At 41.0% G+C, this 20,186-nt stretch overlaps 1 protein-coding gene across 1 annotated transcript in view; it reads left to right on the top strand.

Moving 5' to 3' along the window:
- The window catches only part of SCN11A (sodium voltage-gated channel alpha subunit 11), a 65,595-nt gene that overhangs the window by 25,401 nt on the left and 20,008 nt on the right, over positions 1-20,186 (top strand). The window contains exons 12-19 of the mRNA XM_006910789.1: positions 489-727; positions 4,321-4,491; positions 6,452-6,790; positions 8,308-8,739; positions 11,578-11,688; positions 12,353-12,467; positions 14,463-14,617; positions 17,947-18,120. Coding sequence (XP_006910851.1) covers positions 489-727; positions 4,321-4,491; positions 6,452-6,790; positions 8,308-8,739; positions 11,578-11,688; positions 12,353-12,467; positions 14,463-14,617; positions 17,947-18,120 — 1,736 coding nt within the window. The remainder of the gene's footprint in view (positions 1-488; positions 728-4,320; positions 4,492-6,451; positions 6,791-8,307; positions 8,740-11,577; positions 11,689-12,352; positions 12,468-14,462; positions 14,618-17,946; positions 18,121-20,186) is intronic.

The raw sequence follows: 20,186 nt of genomic DNA, 5'->3' as shown, positions 1-20,186 counted from the left end.
TGCCAGGGAAATCGGAGGGGCAGTCGCTTTGAGGCCTGAACTCAAGCAGTTGAGAGAGGGCTGCTTGTTTCAGTGCGTATAAATGCTCCTGCCTGACTGTATCTCCTTCCCCTGAGCCCCAATAGCTCCCCATGCCTCTGTTACAGCTGTCAGTATGGTCTGCCTGGAGGGAACATAACTTGGGACTGGTGTCTGTCTCCCTCATTGGTCCCCATGGGAGAGAGAGTGCTGACTTACTCATTTGTATCTCTAACAGTGCAGCCCAGTTCCTAAATGTTCAATACAAATGTAAAGAATTGACATACCTGACTCCACCCCATGAAAGTTGGATGTGGGGCACCTCCCCGGCTACACCAGTCATTGCCCTTCTCGACTGATCATGTATAACGAGAGACCCCAGAGAAGAGGAGGGAAGGAATGTACTCAGGCAGAGAGCAGCCAGACTGGTTCAGAGATAACTCCTCAACTGCTCTTTCGTTCTCCTCCAGAACAAGAAAAATCCCAGGAGGCTTGCTTCCCGTGTGGGGAAAACCTGGCATCCAGATACCTCGTGTGGGACTGTAGCCCCCGGTGGATATGCTTTAAGAAGGCCCTGAGAACTGTGATGACCGACCCCTTTACTGAGCTGGCCATCACCATCTGCATCATAATCAATACTATCTTCTTGGCCATGGAGCATCACAAAATGGACCAGAGTTTTGAGCGTATTTTGTATACAGGAAATTTGGTAACTTTAGGCTTTTTAAATAAAACGTATTTCAAACTTTGAATTATAACCCTTTCCAAGTCTAGACATTTTGTGAGTGGCCCAACCCAACCTAGGTCTTTGGTCCCCTTAAGTGGAGTAAAGAGAAAAGATGACAGTTAGGGTTTTGTTTTTACTCAGTTCGGTAGTTTCCCACAGGGCCTATGTTGGCCCCTCTAGTATATTATGGTGTCTTTTTAGTCATCCAATCGTAAGCCAGAAGCAAGTAGACATCTTTAAATGTCAACTGCTTGGGATAATTAAAAAAACATTAACCATATCCAGAGGCTCATGATAATGAATACCAAGGTCATTGGTGATACTGATGACATCATTTGTCACAAAATAATGTGGCTGCTATTCCACATTATTATTCCACTGGAAAGATGAGTCAAGGCCAAGCACTTTCCTGGAAGTGGGTGTCCTGAGCTGTGGGGTAGGGATCCAGATTTGAGTCTGCTTCAGTATGTTTCTTACTGGATGAATCTAGTCTCAGTTAAATTGGGCAAACTAGTATAGGAGAGCTGACTTTTCAAGAATTGTTTACTTTAATTCATAGTTCCTGCGGAAGACATTTTTTCCCAAAGGAAGATTAGTCTCCAAAATATCAGAAATTACAAATAATTACCAACTGAATGTTCTACCCAAATGAACTAATGAGTTAATAGGCTAAAAATCTTACCAGAATGTCTAGCCCTTTCTTCTTAAAGTTTTATTTTATTTTTCCATTTTGAAAAGCAATATATGCTTTTTTAGAGTTTAAAAATAAGGGAAAATAAAAATAAAGGAAATACAAAGAAGAAACTCATTTCCTATGGTCCTACTAACAAAGATGATCATTTTTAGCATTGCAGAGTATTTCTAGGCAGTGTGTTTGGATGGATGGATGGATGGATGGATGGATGGATGGATGGATGGATGGATATATTTTTAAAATTCACTTATTTACATTGGTGAGAACCCGCTGTATCTATTGAATCAGGAGTTGGTCCACAGAACTGCTTCTATGTATCAAGTTAAGGATGGTGTAGAACCGGAGACAGGTACCTTACCCTCAGTCCCACATCCCTCCCAGGAGGAGCAGGGCTACAGTGAGACTGCCGTACAAGGCTAGGGTGGATCTCCTTACAGACAGTCTGCATGTAAGTTTCTCTCCCCATACTGCCTTTAGGCAGAGGTGCCTTGGCAGTGTTCAAGGGTTGGGTTAGGTTCCATGCTGCATGATAAACTTAACACACACAGTACCTTCTAACAGGCTTAGTCTTCTGGGCTCCAGGCCAGTGTATTCAGCTATCTCCTGATGAAGTGTCCCAAGAATTGGGCTGATGGTTTTGTTTCACTTGAAAGCAGAATGCTATACCCTCAGGGCCATGCTCCCTGTCTCATCAGAGTCAGCAGAGCCATCTTTCAGCACCTCCTGGTAGATGGAGTTATTGGATAAGTTCCAGAGAATACCCAAAGAACCCAGAGTTATTCCCCCGGACAGGGCTTCACAATTGCAGAGATGTTCATCACTTATCAGCTGGTCCAACTATGAGAAAAGCCCCCTCAGATTTTCCACTGACTAGGCATCCTGAGTGTTGAGGTGAAGCTGCATTTTGCAGTCAGAAGCTGGCTAATTAAGTGACATTCTTCTTCACTCTCTCCAGAAGCAGAAGGAGAGACAGGGACATCGTTGGTGTCTGAGGACACAGGCAGCAGCGGCACCCCAACTCCTGAAAATTGATGAGAAGCATGTAGAGCTGGCACGTAGCCATGATTCCATTCCATGTTCAGTATTCTTTAGACATACAGTACAAAGATGGCAGCCACTCCATCTATTGTGTCCTTATGGCAGTGGTAGATGGAGACCAGGGAGCTTTGAGTTCCAAAGAATACGTCCAAACCTCCCTCTGCTGGTGGGCCAGGATTAAGCTGGCCTATGGAGTTTTGTAGGCCTGGACTTGGAAATGGACTCTTTAGGCTTCAGGATACCCAGAATCAGGGGAGTACACTGAGCTCCCAAGAAGCCATAAATAGCACTGGAATTGGATTGCAAAACCAATGGTCCCAAGGCATCAGGGAGTCCGTAGGGCCAGACACCTACAGCCTGAAGGAGACCAGAGGAGGAGGAGTGTGTCAAAGGGGCGGAGGATCAGTCCAGCACAGTTAACTAGAACAGGCAAAACTACATGCCTTTAGGCACTGGGTGTGGCATTGGGCAGGGGTAGCTAGCAATATTGGAAAAGGTAGATATAAGCTTTGAATTTTCTTTGTCACCCTTGATTTCTTTTTTATTTTCTATCCTGGATTTATCTTTGCCTATCCTTTTATTTTGACTCATGTCATTTTATTATGAGAATTTTAAAAATAAATAGTAAGTAATTGAAATAAAATAATTTAGATGAATTAAAAGAACTTAGATGCAGACTGTCTGTAAGGAGACCACCCTGGCCTTTTATTAGTGCTCACATGAGCAAAATGACATTTGGTTAGCCACGCATTAAAAGAAGATCATCTGTTACTTTTAAGAGGGAGATTTAATCATTTGCAGGTTGTTGTTTTTATTTTCTAGAACTATAGAGGATAGTTATAACTGACAACATTTTAAAGGCTTTAACCCTTTTTATTTTACTTTATAATTTTCATACTATAATTTTCTCATTTCCATTTATTAGAAAGAGAGAGAGAGATGGAGAATGTGCTATTTGCTATGAAGAAATGCTTTGTTTTATCTTCTATATCAAAGATATAGAAAATAGATTTAGTTTTGAATTTGGCTACTGCGTATTAAACATTTTGCAAGTTTCTTAAGACTATTTATCTAAGTATCAAAGACAGGACAAAAAATTATTTTCGCTCATGGAAAACACATAATTAACCACTTTTGCAATTTTTACCCCTCTTTTTTAATTCTCTGGTATTTAGTTCTAGAGTGAAAAGCCCTGTGTTCTGAGTGAGGTTTTAGGATTATATTCCAACTCACTAATCTTCCTTTCAGCCATAATCAATCTAGGGCTTATCCTCTAATTGAGTTGCTCAAAGACATTTTTCTGTCTCTGGTAGTGTTTTTCAATTCTCTGCTCTGGGCCCCGTTTTAAAATTTTTCTGATCAAGATGTTGATATTGAGTGGTTTAGGCGAACTCCTCCTGGATTCTGGTTTATGGAGGATATTTATCTTTAATTTTCAGAGCTGTTGTATAGTTCTCCCTTTTTGGAGTTTTTATTAGCATTTTAAAGAGAACTCAGAGGAGTCGATCGAGACTTCCTATCATTTTGCCGTCTACCAAAAGAAGCTAATTTTGCCTTATTTTCAACAGAATGAGAAATAACATTTCTTCTCCATCCCGATGTCTGTGAGCTTGGTAACGTTGGACTGGGCACCACGGAAGGGGGTGGACAGGGGAGTAAAGGTAGAGTGAGGTTCATGGACAGTAGTAAATGTGTCTTTTTCATAGATTTCAGGGTATATTGTGCGACCGTGAGAATACATTTTATTTCTCCGTGACCTCTGTAATTCCCTGGGACCATTCTTAAAAGTGTGTGTCCAAGGAGAGGTAATTTCCTTTTCTCATTTTTCCTTGTCTCGCTGTAGGTGTTCACTGGCATTTTTACGGCAGAAATGTGCCTAAAAATCATCGCGCTTGACCCCTACCACTACTTTCGCCGAGGCTGGAACGTCTTTGACAGCATTGTCGCTCTTCTCAGTGTTACAGATGTGATGATGAATAAAATAAATGTGCCGCTGTTCCATTCCCTACGAGTGGTGAGGCACTTACTTTCTTATTTTACTGAATAACTTTAGCAGCCAGGATTGAAAAGAGTCTTGAGTGAGTTCAATGGCTATTTTGGGTTAAACTTTAGCTTGTCTTACATTAACCCAAGAACCAGAACTGCACTCCTTTTCCCACCCAGGTCTTTGATACCATTGGGAGCCCCAGGAGGTCTTCTGTCAACTGAACCCCTACTCTCTTAGCCCCACCCTTACCCCCACCCCGCCAAGATGACCCGTTAGGCAACCCTATGCAAAATTGTGTCTTACGGTGTCAGGACTCCGTTCTTTGCTTTGTGTACAATCACTCCAATGATCTCTTCCCCCACGGAGCTCTGAGCCAGGTACCATCACCTCTGGGCTCACCAAGGTGGTTTAGACTCCAGATCCCAGGAAGGGATGGGTGCTGCCAGCAGATGCTGTCTCACAAGTCCCTCCTCACTGCTATCAGTGCCTCGTTCCTGTTCTGTAGACTTTGCCCTCCATCCACTAACCATTGCGGGCATTCTCACAACATTTGCAGAGTACCTGATATGAGCTGACACAAGGGAAAGCTCAGAGATGAGGAAAGCACTGTTCTCAAGGAATTTGCAGTTCACAAGACAGAACCAGAAATGACCACAAGGCAAAGTAAAGTGTGACCAAGCCCACAAGAGGTGTAGATAAGAAGCTATAGAGAAATCACATCTGAGAGGGGAATTAGGAAACCACAAAAGATGGCCTTTTGTCCTTTTTCAAATATTAATTTGACATGGATAGGATTTCTAAGCCTATAGAGTAAGACATTTGATTCAGTTACCTAAGTAAACATTTTATACTTGGGATATGTTAGGAGATCATACTGCTCAAAGCGAGGCATTGTTAAGCTGCTCTCCTAAAGTTTTATTGGTACTCAAGTGAGCAAAATTACATTACTTTACTATTGTTTAGGCTTATTTCAGCCACGCACTGAAGCAAGAAACTCTGTGGCATTGTCTGCATATGCGACTAAAACCACAATTTCTCCTAGCTCCACTCTGAGTAGACAGTGATGGTCCTTCTCTTGGGACATAAGACTTACTGACCTGCAATATTTCCACCCCTAAATAGTTGATAACTGAACAACATTGTACCTTGGAGTTAAACCATTGGTTTACATTGAAAGTTACTATAAGAAATAACCTATAAAACTGGTTTCTGTGTTTTCTCTAATGCTATTGTCTCTTGAAATGTCTGTAGGTTTCCATGGAAAAAAATGTCTCTTTTTGTGAGTAGCTGTTTGCCTTTTCTCTCCTGGTTACAAAACATATGACACTCATTGTCATAAATTTTAGATTCAGACTCGCAACCTAAGTTATGTAATGCAGGAATTAGCAAACATTTTCTGTATAAGGCCAGATGGTAAATATTTTCAGCCTTACAGGTCATATGGTCTCTGTTGAACCATTCAACTTTGTCATCGTAGCACAAATGTAGCCATAGACATTCAAGAACAAATGAGTGTGACTTTATGAAGGTGGAAATTTGAACTTCAGACAATTTTAATGTGTAATAAAATATCCTTCTCTTGATTATTACATTTAAAAATGTAAAAAGCATTCTTACTTCTGAGGCCATACAAAAACGGTCAATGGGATGGATTTGGCTCTCAAGCCCAAGTTTTTAACTCCTGGTATATATTTTATGTAATAAACCTGTATGCTCAATTCCATCATCACGATCCCAAAGTTTTTATCATTGAAATATAATTAGAACAAAATATTTCCATTTTTAAAACCAAAAAATAGATATGGATGAGTATCAGATTGGGACATGGAGTTGGTAACTATGCTCAGGATGGATTTGGCCTTGAAAAGATGTTTGAAAACCATTAACGCTGTGTTTTGGGAATATATCATTTGTTTTACAGGCGAACAGATAGAGTTTGTCCTTAACTGGCTTTTCTTCTGTTTTTGTTCATTGTCTGTTTCTACAGCTAAGAGTCTTCAAGTTAGCCAAATCGTGGCCAACTTTAAACACACTGATTAAGATCATCGGCCACTCCGTTGGAGCCCTGGGAAACCTGACCGTGGTCCTGGCCATTGTGGTCTTTATTTTCTCAGTAGTCGGCATGCAGATGTTCGGCTCTAAATTCAATTCCGAAAAGTGTCCACGGCGCTGGCACATGGGGGACTTTTATCACTCTTTTCTGGTGGTGTTCCGCATCCTCTGTGGGGAATGGATCGAAAACATGTGGGAGTGTATGCAAAACGTCGGTAACGCACAGCTGTGCATTGTTGTCTTTCTGTTGATCATGGTGATAGGAAAGCTCGTGGTGAGTGTCTCAGACTTTAAAAGAAATCTGTGGACTAGACAAATGTATTGGCTTCTTTTGAAACACTTCACTAGTGAAATTCTTATTCTAAGTATAATAAGTTTAATGTTATATGATATTAATAATTTGTGTTTGAATTTGGTGTTCATGTTGACTGATGCCCCAATAGCTATTCTGCTCCGGGTAATTATTATAAAATCGTCATATTTTCTTTGCTAATAATTGGCTGAGATAGGAGTTTGTGACTTAATTTGGTCAATAAGATGTAAAGGGATGTCCATGAGGAAGGTTCCTTATTCTAAAAAGAAGAAGGGATGAGGGGAGAAAAAGGCCCTTTTACTCCCTCTAGGCCATTTTATGACTGACTCCTGGTAGAACCACAAACATTGTGCAACTGTGAGTAAAATCAGCCTAAGACAAAGCTAGCACTGAGGAAGGTAGAGCGAAAAGGTAGAACAAGCCTATCTTCATTTCATAACTGGTTCCCTGTTTTATTTTCAAATTTCTGGTTATGTTACATTTTCTTATTAAGCTGTCTTGAGCCTGTTACTTGCAGCTGGAACCATAGGTATTTATGGAGAGGCTAATTAGGCGTACACCAGTGGGGGTCTGAAGGGACAGGAGACATGCAGGGATGCCTGAGCACACAGGATGTTCAGAATCGGATTGGGGCTGTGGTGCAAACATAATTAGGTGCCTGCACACGATAGTTTTATCCTAAGTACTTAATAAGTAGTGTAGCTAGATAGTAAGTGATACAGAAGATCAGAAGAGCAGGGTATCACCAGTGGGAGTAGGAAGGGAGCATTAAGAAAGGATTTGTGTAACGTATGGTACTTGAGAATGGTATTTTTGAGCTGGCAAGAACCACAAAAAGGAGTTTGAAGAGATAAAGAAGATGAATTAGGGGTATTTAAGTGTAGGCAAAAATCCTAAGTAGAAAGCTGTTTAGATGATCTGAATTTAAAGTGATATGTGCTTCAGTAGAAGAGCTGGAGATTTGAGTCTGACCCCTCTGGCTCTGCCCCAACACCTCAGTGCAGATCGAGCAGCGGGACCTGAAGATCTTGCTTAAAGTACAGCATCTCTCAAATTGTGTAAACAGGAGAGGACCCCACAGTGGTCTAAGCATCAGTCTCATATCCCTGTGGGCAATTCCAGCAAAAATCCAAGCTCATGATTCTGTCCAATTCCCTAAGAATATACACTTCTGATTTTGCCACATGGTTATACCATTCTGCTCTACCCTAGCCAGACTCTACATATTGCTTATATGCAGATAAACTAGATTTTAGCTGTTTGTACCCTTTCACTTCCTTTTTTTTTTTTTGTCTTATGCTATTTCTATTACTCCTTAATCATCTCTCCTTTTACTTATTTTATAGATGAACTTTCTTGAGAAATAGAAGGAGAGAACTCTCATTTGATTTTGTTTGGGGTCTTGGGGAATAGTTGTTCTGGAAACCTACCGTATCCTTTCCTTTGCTAAATTTTTCATTCTCCATGCCCCTCCCCAGGTACTCAACCTCTTCATTGCCTTGCTGCTCAATTCCTTTAGCAATGAGGAGAGAGATGGGAACTCAGAAGGAGAGGCCAAGAAAACCAAAGTCCAGTTAGCCTTGGATCGGTTCCACCGGGCTTTTTGTTTTGTGCTACATACTCTTGAGCATTTCTGTTGCAAGCGGTACAGGAGGCAAAACTTACCAAAGCAGAAAGAGGTGGCAGGAGGCTCTTCTGCAGAGAGCAAAGATGTCATTCCCCTGGTCACAGAAGTGAAAAAAGGCCCAGAGACCTGGGAGGAGTTCAGTGTCCTAACTTCTGCACCAAAGACCTTGGTTGTCGGGCATGATTGGACTTGGTTGGCCCCACTCGCCGAGGAAGAAGATGACATTGAATCTCCTGAGGAAGATAACGCACAGCCTGTCACACAACCTGAGGCTGGAAAACAGGTATGAAAGGTTCGCACATAGACTTAGGGGTTGAACAGAGCTACAGTTGCCATGGGGCACTGGTTGCTTCATGCAGGAATAATAAGGGTATAAAATGTGGCCACTCCTCAGTACCCATGTGCTCATCCCAGGGCTTGTCCTAATCATGGTCTTGTACATATGGTACAGATGGGATGTGTCAGAGGAGTTCAGAGGGGGCAAGATCAGTGTGGGGTGGGGCAATGGGAATCAGATGCCTTTGGTTGAGCCCTAAAATAATTTGGATTGAATGTAAGATGAGGAAAGGGAGTGTAGAAAGTGAAGTGAATAGCGTAGAAAGAGAGACAGTGGTAGGAACAACCTCAGTCTCTGTAGGGATCAGCTGAGGGTCATGCTTGAGGAGTGGTGGGAGACGAGGGCTGTCAATTCCTATTACACGTATGTTGCACCTCTGTAGTTGCCCCACAGGTCTTGGGTTCCCCACCCCCCTCATATTTTTTTCTCTTTGCTTTTCAGTTTTGGAGGTTTCTGTTGAGATATTCTCAAGCTCAGAGAGTCTTTCCTCAGCTGTGCCCAGTGTACTAATAAGCGCATCAATGGCATTCTTCATTTCTGTTACAATGTTTTTGATTTCTAACATTTCCTTTTTATTCTCTGTTGGACTTTCCATCTCTCTGCTTAAATGGCTGTCTACTTTATTCAGTAGAGCCATTAGCATTTTAATCATAGTTGTTTTAAATTCCTGGTCTGTTAATTCCAACATCTCTGCCATGTTGAATCTGGTTCTGATGCTTGCTCTGTCTCTTCAAACTGTGTTTTTTGCCTTTTAGTATGCCTCGTAATGATTTCTTCATAGTTGGAAATGATGGGCTGGGTAGACGGAACTGCTATAAATTGGTCTTTAGGAATGTATTGGTAAAGCGTGTGTGGGGGGGAAATGGAAAGATTCTATGAAAGAACGAGGGGGAGAGGGAAGAGTTCACAAATATGTAGAAATTAAATAAAACATTCTTAAATAACCAACAAGTCAAAGAATAAATCACACACAAAAAATATTTTAAAAAGGTTGGATTAAAAAAGGGAGCCCAATATCTTGGCTCCATTCACCAGGAATTTAGCCTTTTCAACTCAGTGTTGGAGGGAATAAATCAAAGCTCATGACCTGCACCTCCTGGTGACATGCATATCCTTTGATTGAAAGCTGAGGGTAGAGGGAGCCCCATCTTTTTGGTCTCATCTACCTAGGGTAGCGCTTCCATCAAACTGATGTGGGGGGCTAGGGAAGGAAAGAGCAAGTCATGACTCAACTTCCATGGACTCCTGCTATTATTACTGAATTTTGTAGATTTTCGTGAATGAATATTTCTTCATTTGCTGTATACCCATAAGACAATTTCCAGAGACTTTAAATGATTTTTAAAAAATATTTTCACCACTTATGCTTATTTCCCTGGGGACCATGTCCACAGAGCTCCTTATGCTGACATCCAGGAAGTGAAACTCTCTCTATATTTTTATTAAGTCCTAACTTAGAAGTTTTAAAGATACTTTCACATTATTATGTAACTTTTTTTTTTCTTGAGTAAATCTCAGTAGTTAATTTTGGAGGGACTACTTATTTTGTGTTTGTCTTCTTATATATTTTGGAGTGTTAGTTTGAAAACTCACCTTTGGTGGGAAGATCTGTCACTCTTTGCAGGCTAAGTTCTGTGGTGTCTTCAATGAACCATTCTAAGGCATCCATTTCAGAACCAAGTCTTATATTGCCAACTTGGAATTCTTGTTAAGTAGTGATACTAGGCCTATTGCCCATTCAGTCACTGAGCCAGTGGGTACCTTTGCCCAGGTCCTATTTCTGTGGTTGTTTTTCCTCCTGCCTCCCTAGTTATGCAACTTTGTATAATCATAATTCTACACATTGGCCACAGCTCATATTGGCTTTCTCTCTTAAGTGCAAGAAATTCAACTCAGTCCAACGTTTCAAGCCCTGGACATAGCTGTGATTCTCTTCCTCACATGGGGTACTTTTAGTCATCATTAACTACTGTGTGCTTGAAATTGTTACTACTTTATATTTCTGTTCGGCTCCTGGTCCATAAGTATATTTACCTATGGTGTGTGTGTGTGTGTGTGCGTGTGTGTGTGTGTGTATGTTTGTGTGTTGTGTGTTATTGCATATATTGAAAGGGAGAAATATTCTTACATTGTGACCTTACAGTATCAGATTTGCAGGAATCTTCACATAGATTTTCAGATAAAACCCTCACTAAAGTGTGACGTCACACATCCTTTTTGGATATTCCTGTAAGTCATCAGATAAAATTTATTTTTTATTTTTATGTAGTGATGTCATTTCATATTTTTCTTATGCCTTTTGGTTTTCTGTTTTGCTAAACAGAAAAGGATGAAAAAAATATTTTCCAAATTTTTTTTAAACAATTTTACTCATCTATTTATATATCTAAATTACAGTTTTTATTTTTACTATATTCTGGCATTGTATTAATTTTACAGAGAAAGCTAATTATACCTTTACCATTTATTAAATAATTTAATATTTAGCCATTGAATTGAAAAGACACAGTAAGTCTTACCTCTAAATTCTTTGGTGAATTTTGTCCTAGAACCATATTATTTTGATTACATGACCTCTGAGTAAATTTTGTTATCTGTTTCCTATAGTAGTTTCCCCAGATTCATTTTATGTGAGTTTCTCTAGAAGCAGTTTTAAAAAGTAAAAAGAAAAGAAATAATGTCACAATTTTCTTGACAAACAAAACCAAATATAATTCAAACTCATTTTGTCTCAAGTGAGATGTCCAGGGAATATTAATTCTATTCTGAGCTTCTCTGTATCAGGCCCATGAGCTCCATCAGGAAGCCAAGTCCAGCAGCCCAAGAGTTCAGAATGTGGAAATTGATGTGTTCTCAGAAGACGATGCTTATCTGTCAGTACAGAATCCCCGAAAGGTAATTTTCCCAGAGTGTTCCCAGAAAAATATCAATATTAGTGCAGTGAAACTTCTGAAATCACATCTTAAGCAAAGGTCTAGGCCAGGGTTTCTCAGCCTCTCCACTATGACAATTGGGGCAGGATAATTCTTTGTTGTGGTGGGCTGTACTGTGTACTGTAGGATTTTTAGCAGCATCTTTGGCCTCTACTCACTAGACGCCAGTAGCATTACTCAGTTGTGAAAATCAAAAATGTCTCTACATATGCCAAATATTTCCTGGAGGGCAAAATCAATAAGAGCTACTGGCGTAGGCCTATTATTTTAGGAGTCGAGATAGCTGAAAAGTCTAATCTCAGTAAGGTAGCTTTTCTCCTCATCACCTGATTCCCTAGTTGGAGTTAGGCAGCTGATCAGGGGTATAATTGGTAGGGAGGAAAATGTTGAGATACTGTGTCTTCACATGGGGAGAACAATTGGAGAATTCTCCCCTGAAGTCAGGGCTGGTCAGAGTATTTAGAAAGGGACCAACAAGAGGGACGCTTTCTTAATGCTCCTCATACTTACAAGCCTTTGCCTAGTTAGCTTAATACCTCAAAGGTCACAGAGTGAGGTATAGGTACAACCATGGTGAGAGAGGGTGTTGGTCAGTGATTCTTCCTTTCCTTTGTTCTGATGTGCAGAAGTCTGATGCTATCAGTGTATTCTCAGAATGTAGCACCATCGATCTGCAAGATCCCTTTAGGCGGGTACCTGAAATGGTTCCCCAGAAGGAGCCAGAGAGATGTTTGCCCAAAGGTAAGTGGCAATATTCCTGCATCCAGTTCACAGAAAGTTTGGATGAGATTCTGCTATTCTTTAAAGCTCTGTGGTTTTGATAGATGCCTTCTTTCTACTTCTACTAGAGACAGAAGCATAGATTCTTGGGGCCATTTTCAGGTCCAGGTGGGGGAATTTCAGGACATTCTTGATTCAGGTAGGCTCAACTTACACAGACCAACAACCAAGGTAGAAATTTCCAGGAAACTTTCCTAGAAAGCCCACAGGCCAATAAATCTGCCACTTTGTATAGTTCCCAGTACATCAATTGTCAGGATATAATCAAGGTCACATACCAAGAGAACTTGACTATAAGTTTAGGGTTGACTAGAGCTCCTGCCAGGCCTTCAATTCATCCCTCAAGAGTCTTCTCTAGAAGCAGGGTAGCACTGTAGTTAAGAACTTCATCTCTGGAGCCAGACTGCCTGAGCTCAAATTCTGGCCTCTCATTACTAGCTTGTAGCTTGCTCGATTTCCTTAGCCAATCCGTATCTTGTTTTTAAAATAAGTATAATAATAATTACTGCTGCAAAGGGTCATTTGGGGTATGAAATGAATGAGCGTAAGTCACTTAGAAGAGTGTCTGGCACATAATAAGCAATCAATAAATGTAGCATTTCCTGATTCCTTGAGTGGATATAGTGGTTCTTTCTTATGTGCTTTCATTATTTTCTGTATTCATTATGGGAAATTTATTCATGTCTGTCTTCCCCATGAGGTTTTTAAAAACAAAGGTAGTGACTTAATCAATATTATATCGCTTGTGTGAGAATAGAACCTGGCCCAGATAATGGGCTCAACAAATGCTGATAAATACATAAATAAGTAACTTAACAAATGAATAAATAAATCTAAAAAAATTTTAATTTATTCATAAGTTTGAGACTAGACTGCACTCAGAAAGAATGGATTTTAAACTCATTCCAGGTTGTTTGACAGCCCCAAAGCTGCCCATGGAGTCAGAGGTCAGGCTAGGGATAAATTACCCTTCTCTTGACTTACATTTAGACCGGTCCTTGAGGTGCGTACAGGATGTCAGCAGTGCATATGGAGAAGAAAGTGGGGTTTCTAGAAGAAAAGAAGAGTGCAATAAAAGAAACAGATTTTTAGGAAAATTAATTTATTAATGTTCTGAAAGAGGGAGGGAGGTGAGGGGCAGAGTGAGGTGACCTCACAGTGGCTTTAGGAAGATAATGAGAAAAGGAGTGGAATGTTGTAATCACCATGAAGTAAGCAACCACAGAATGGGAGGAGGTGAGGAGGAGAGAAGTTGAAGAGGGTGATGCGATTCATGCTGAAGCCTTGTGTGTGTTGAGACCAAATGCTTAGCTCTTTGTAAACATCTTGACAGTTGATCACATTCTTTCCTGTATGGTTTGGGTGGTTGACAAAACCCATGCTCATTCTTTGCAGTCCTTAGGACACTATTTACTATTGCCAAAAACATTGCTGCGTAACAAGCAACTACAAAACCTCAGTAGCATACAATAATAAACATGTGTCTGCATGGTTCATCTTATCTAGGCTGGTTGTTGTCTCTGCTGATCTTGGCTGGCTTTGTTCAAGTGAATGGTATTGACTGGGAGACAGTTGAGCTAGCTTGGGCTTAACTGTGCAACTTGGCTCTGTGCAACATGTCTGTCCTCTTCCCATGGAACCAATGGGCTGACCTGAATACATCTTTTTTAATGGAGAGGGCGCAGGAGAGCACGTGGTAACATGCAAGGCCTCTCAGGGCCTAGGCTCAGAGAGGCACATTGTGACTTCTACTCTGCTCTATTGGCCAAATCAAGTCACATGGCTGAGCCCAGATTCAGGGAGTTGGAAAAAGACTCCACCTCTTTAGTGGGAGGAATTGCAAAGTCACATGGCAAGGGGCATGTGTACGGGGAGGGGTGAAGAGTTGGGCTTTTAAGGCAGTTTACTACAGACACTATTGGTACAGACACTTACTGCGATGCTCATTCCTTGCAGGCCTGGGTTGCTGCTTCCCATGCTGTACTGTGAACAAGAGAAAGTCCCCCTGGATCATTTGGTGGAAACTGCGGAAAACCTGCTACCAAATAGTGAAACACAGCTGGTTTGAGAGCTTTATTATCTTTGTGATTCTGCTGAGCAGTGGGGCACTGGTAAATTATCATGTCTTGTGGGGACATTAGAGAGCAAAGCAGCTGGGGTTGTTGCACTCTGACTTCACCCCTCATGGGGCTGTGAACATGGGGCAAATAGGCAGAAGTGGCATCTTTGCCGGGTCCCCCTAAGAGGGGTGAGACTTTGCATAAGAACTTCTGGAGTCATGCTCCAAGTGCGAAATCCCCAAGCCAAAAGTGCTTTACCTTTGGGGAAGCATAAACCAAACCAGCACTCCTAAGTGGCTGTTGGAGTCTTGCCTTTGACTGCAACTTTTTCCATTATTCTTGGAGGATTCCTAGACATTTTCACTGTATCCTACCTGTTTCCTCCTCCAGACAGCAGTGCTCCTACCCTCTCTTTTCCTGAAGACCATAATTCTGCTTTCTAAAAGGTAAAATGATAGGAGGAGAAGGCTATAGGGACCAGATTAGGATATAAAAAGTTGCCTTTCATCACTCAGGATCCCTTGAGAGGAGAGACAAAGAGATACTGCATTATATGCATGACAGATCCTTCCAAATCCGGGTGTGGTATGTCTCACTGGGGTTTGGACTGAATCTGTCAACCTACCTAGCGATATAGTCATAAACTCTTTCTTGCCCTCTCTCCTTGCCTTTTGGTCTTTCATGCCCCCTCTTCACCTCGCCCTTGGGCAATAGTATCTTCTCTCTTATCACCTACATGTCTATCTGTCTGTCATCTGTCTGTCTGTCTCTCTTTCCCCGCCTTCCCCCATTTAAAATGGCGATAATATAGAACTAAATTTTCTTACTATTTGTTATATCAAGTGAATGGAGCCCCGGGTTCCTCCTTATTGATTTAGAGTCACAGAATATTTCACAATAAGTTGCTAGCAAATAGAAGGGACAAGGAAATGTCTTACTACGTCACCCCTGCCTTTCTGGTTAGTGCTTTACACCTGTGTGATCCCTAGGTGAAAGATGAGGAACACATGTGACCAACAGACATCCTCGTTTATCTATTTACTGAAATGTAAATTATTCCTCAAAGGAAAAAAAGCACATTTCTCTAAAACTATCCCAGAGCATGTCCTTGATTAATTTATATTGTTAATCCTTTGGTTCTCGGTAGTTTTTGAATGGTTACATTCTTGCTGGCCATCTACTCTTATTCAAGCGGTAGGGTTCTAACATTTACACCACAAATGGTGACTGTCATCTACCAAGCCCTGTGCTAGTCAGTGGGAAAGCATTGGCATTGTCACAGGCCACAGACAAATGCCTCATGGCACCATGTGGGAAAACTTACAATCAGAGAAATAGCAGAGGGCACACAATCCTCCTAGTTCTCATCCACCTCCAGATGAGGCAAGTGTAGGCTGGGCAGAGCAAGACTGAACATACAATGCAGAGGGTTCCAGGAGAGGGACCCAAGCCCTGTTTCACTATCCATATTTGTAGTGAGACAGAGAAAAGAAACATCTAGTCCCTTACCACTGTATGTGGTGCATGGACAAGCAGCCTTAGTATCACCTGGAAGCTGGTTAAAAATGCAGAATCTTGGGCCCATCCCAGACCTGCTGAATCTGAATCTAGGTGATTTGGGTCTCATCAGAGTTTGAGAAGCTCTGCTCTAGGAAACTATGTAATTATAGGAGCTTCCTGGAGCAGCAAATGGCCTCATTATAATGTGGGAGCCTCCAAAGCACAGTTGCTAATATCAGCTTGCTCTTCCACTAAGCCAACTCAGACCTGCTGAGCCAGCTTGTTGCTAAGCTTCCAAAATGAGAAAATGAGCTTCCGAAGCCATTCAGGTTTGTTTCTCCTTAAGAGGCAAGCACACGGGCAAGTGTCTGACTTCCAGAAGCTTGAGTCTAGTAGAAAAGACAGATGGAGTCCTGGCAATTTTAGACCAGAGCCATAGTGATACACTTAGAGAACCAGTGGGTGACATGGGGCCATGTAGGATAGCAGCTAACCCAGTCTTGATGGAAGAAGGACAATTTCCTATAGAAAATATCAGCTAATCTGAGATTTAAGGACTGATGAGGAGCCAGTGGGACAGAGGCAGAGATGGAGGGCCTTCTCCTGCCAAAAGCCCATTTGGAAGTTGGAAGTGAGGCTTTTACTCTTTTGCATTCTTTTGGCCTAGAACCAGGGGGCTGTGAGACTCCCTTAGTCCCCAGCAACAAGGCTGATTTCTTTCTTGCCTTCAGTGTTTGTTCAAATGTCTTGGTGGGTTAAGTGCCAAGTCATTTAGTCCTTTCTTTCATCCTCAGTAACTCTGTAAAGGCCAAAAGGACAGCATGTACCCTAGTTATTTAGATCCTGAAAAATCACACATACACTTTGCATGAAGGAAATGTTCATATGTAGCATGAAAAAGCTAGGATATCTTGTTTTTGTAGTCGCACTTAATGAATGTTTAATATTTGAAATAATTTACACTGGGAGCTCTAGCTCAGAGCTGCCCAAACTTTTGTGTCATGGTACACATACAAAATCTGTAGGAAACACTGGAGTAAATGGATAAGGCTGTTCATGGTAGAAGATGATGGGCCTCAGAGTGGGCAGGATCTAGAATGTAGACTAGGATGTTTGGACTTGATGTTATAAGCACTGGAGAGCCACAGAATAGGGCCACTAAGGTACCTAAGAGGTACCCAACTTTTCTAGAACTACTCAGTGGCATATACCATCACTAAGGTACCTAAGAGGTACATAAGGTAGTGAGGCTTATGTACCTAAGAGGTACATAAGGTAGTGAGGCTTATGTACCTAAGAGGTACATAAGGTACCTCAGAGTGGGCAGGATCTAGAATGTAGACTAGGGTGTTTGGACTTGATGTTATAAGCACTGGAGAGCCACAAAATAGGGCCACTAAGGTACCTAAGAGGTACCCAACTTTTCCAGAACTACTCAGTGGCATATACCATCACTAAGGTACCTAAGAGGTACATAAGGTAGTAAGGTACCTCTTAGGTACCTTAGTGATGGTATATGCCACTGAGTAGTTCTAGAAAAGTTGGCAAGCTATTGTTGACAAGAGTTGAAAAGATTAAGAAGACCAGGAAATGGAGCGATGATTCTTAGGAAGATGTTTTTATATTCCAGGGGCCAGTGATGATAGCCTGAAAACATAGTAGCTCTGGAAGTCTAGAAATAGGATTTTTCTTCTTTCACCTTTACTTAAGGAATTGATTCCACTGGAAAAAAAATCAGTCTTTACTACCTTATGAGCAAAACTTTATCACCAAGAGAGATACTAGTTTATTCAAATAAGGAAGAAAAATAATAAGTAAAGTCAGCAAGAAGTTCTGCATAAATATTCAACCTGGCCTATGGCTATGCTTTATCGTTTTAGGTGTTCGAAGATGTTAACCTTCACAAACAACCCAATATCCAAGCATTACTTAATTGTACTGACAATATTTTCACATTCATTTTTATCATGGAGATGGGTCTGAAATGGGTGGCCTTTGGATTTTGGAAGTATTTCACCAGCGCCTGGTGCTGGCTCGATTTCATCATCGTGATTGTAAGTTTACCATCTCTGTGTCCCATGCAAGCAGGGGAGAGGGTGGAAATGAGGGAAGAAATCATGTAGGAGCTGCTTTTCCTGTGTGCCTCTCCAAAATATTTTCTTCATAGTATTTGTAAGTAATTGTCATCTATCTGTCAGCAGTCCTGCCTTTCCTGAGTCTCATCTATCATACGCTTTTCATGACTTCTCAAAGCAGGTCAGCAGCCAACAGACTAGGCTGGTCTCCATCTTGATTGCCAAGCAACATAAAAGGATTATTCACATACATTCCTTCATTTAATCTGCACAACAGTGTTCCAAGTTAAGCAGAGTTATGTGTCACCTACCAAATTATAGACAAGGAAACCTGAAGCTCAGAGGATTATGCTTTCTCTCTTTTAGTTATCACAGCTACTCTGAGTGGTAGGGATACTATTATTTTTCCCATATAGATAGGAGGAAACTAACTCATAGAGAGGCTAAGAAACATATTCAAGATTGCTCAGCTAGAAGTAGTGAAGGTGAAGACTTGAACCTAGTAAGTCTCACTCCAAAGCCCTTGATGTTAACATCTACATCCTTTCTATCATGAGCTAATTAGATTTTTGTCCACCCAATTTAAAGAGGTAGTTATGATGATGCTTAAGCCTAAGTCATGTGGCTGGCTCACCCCACTGGCAAACCATAATTTTTTTGGTGGACGCAAGTAGGTCATGTGGTTCAGGCATTTTAGAAAGGACTCAATGCCATAGGAGCTCCGACAAGAGCACCTACGTGTTTGTCACGTGGATCCCTGTCGTTTTCCAGAGCACAAATCACTCTGCACCCATTATCTTATCAAATTTTAGTGAAGAATCCCTAAGATGGTGGACAGATTATTTTATCTCCATTCTAGGGACCTGGAGTTTACTGGCCTAAACTTAGAAGACTGGTCCTAAAGCAACTTTGTCTGCTCTCTTTCTGTGACACCTTAGGCAAAGCACTTAAGGTTTTGACATTTCACTTGGATAAAAATGAGTGTGGACTAGAAATTGTCCCAATTTGACCAGACACAAAGTGGGAAACAAATCTGACTATAACCATTTAAAATATCAAAACAGTAGTCCAGTACCACACTGTTGAAAAAAGGCACCAGGACCAGATGGTTTTACAGACAAGTTTTGCCAAAATTCCAAGGAGCAGTGCTATAAACTGAATGTTTGTGTCTCCTCTCTCCAAAATTCATACGCTGAAAGCTAATCTTCAAAGTGTTGGTATTTGGGGCTTTGGGGAGGTGGTTAGGGTATGCGGGCAGAGCCCTCATGAATGGGATTAGTGATCTTATAAAAGAGACCCTACAGAGCTTCCTCACCGCTTCTTGCCATATGAAGAAGATAAAGCAAGAAGACAGCTGTCTATGAACCAAGAAGTTGGCCCTCAATCAGACACTGACTCTGCTGGTGACTTGATCTTGGATTTCCCAGCCTCCAGACTGTGAGAAATAAATTTCTGATATTTATAAGCCATTCAGGCAAAGGTATTCTGTTAATACGGCCTGAACTAAGATAAGCAGTTGACCCCTACCTATTCATGTTGTTACAAAGAATAGAAAAAGAGGGGAGGCTTACAGACTTATTTAATGAGACAAGTATAACCTTGATAACAAAATGAGTAGAACAAAAATGAGTAGAACAAGAAAAGAAAAAGTCTTATAAACATGTATCTTTATAAAACCCAGGGAAAGCATTTGATAAGTGTGGCCCACTATTACTGTAATTAGCCTTAGTTTCATACAGACCAAGGTATGAATCCCACGTCCACCTGAAACAAGTTCCTGACCTTCTGAGCTTCAGGTTTCCTTGTCTGTAATGTGGTAGGTGACATATATAATGCCGCTTAATTCAGAGCGTTACTGTGCAAATTAAATGAGAGAATTCTGTGAATAATCCTTTTATGTTGCTTGTTAAGATTATATAAAATGATCTTTATAATTTTGGAATAGAATATGCAAATGCAACTAGGAAAACTATATATGAATTCAACTATATCAAAATGTAAAACTTCGATTTTTCTATTCAGTAATAACATAATTAGTTAAAGAC

This window comes from Pteropus alecto, unplaced genomic scaffold (assembly GCF_000325575.1).
Source record: "Pteropus alecto unplaced genomic scaffold, ASM32557v1 scaffold354, whole genome shotgun sequence".
NCBI lineage: Eukaryota > Metazoa > Chordata > Mammalia > Chiroptera > Pteropodidae > Pteropus > Pteropus alecto.
The sequence above is the reverse complement of the archived record's forward strand: the minus strand, read 5'-3'. Positions and strand labels throughout refer to the sequence as shown.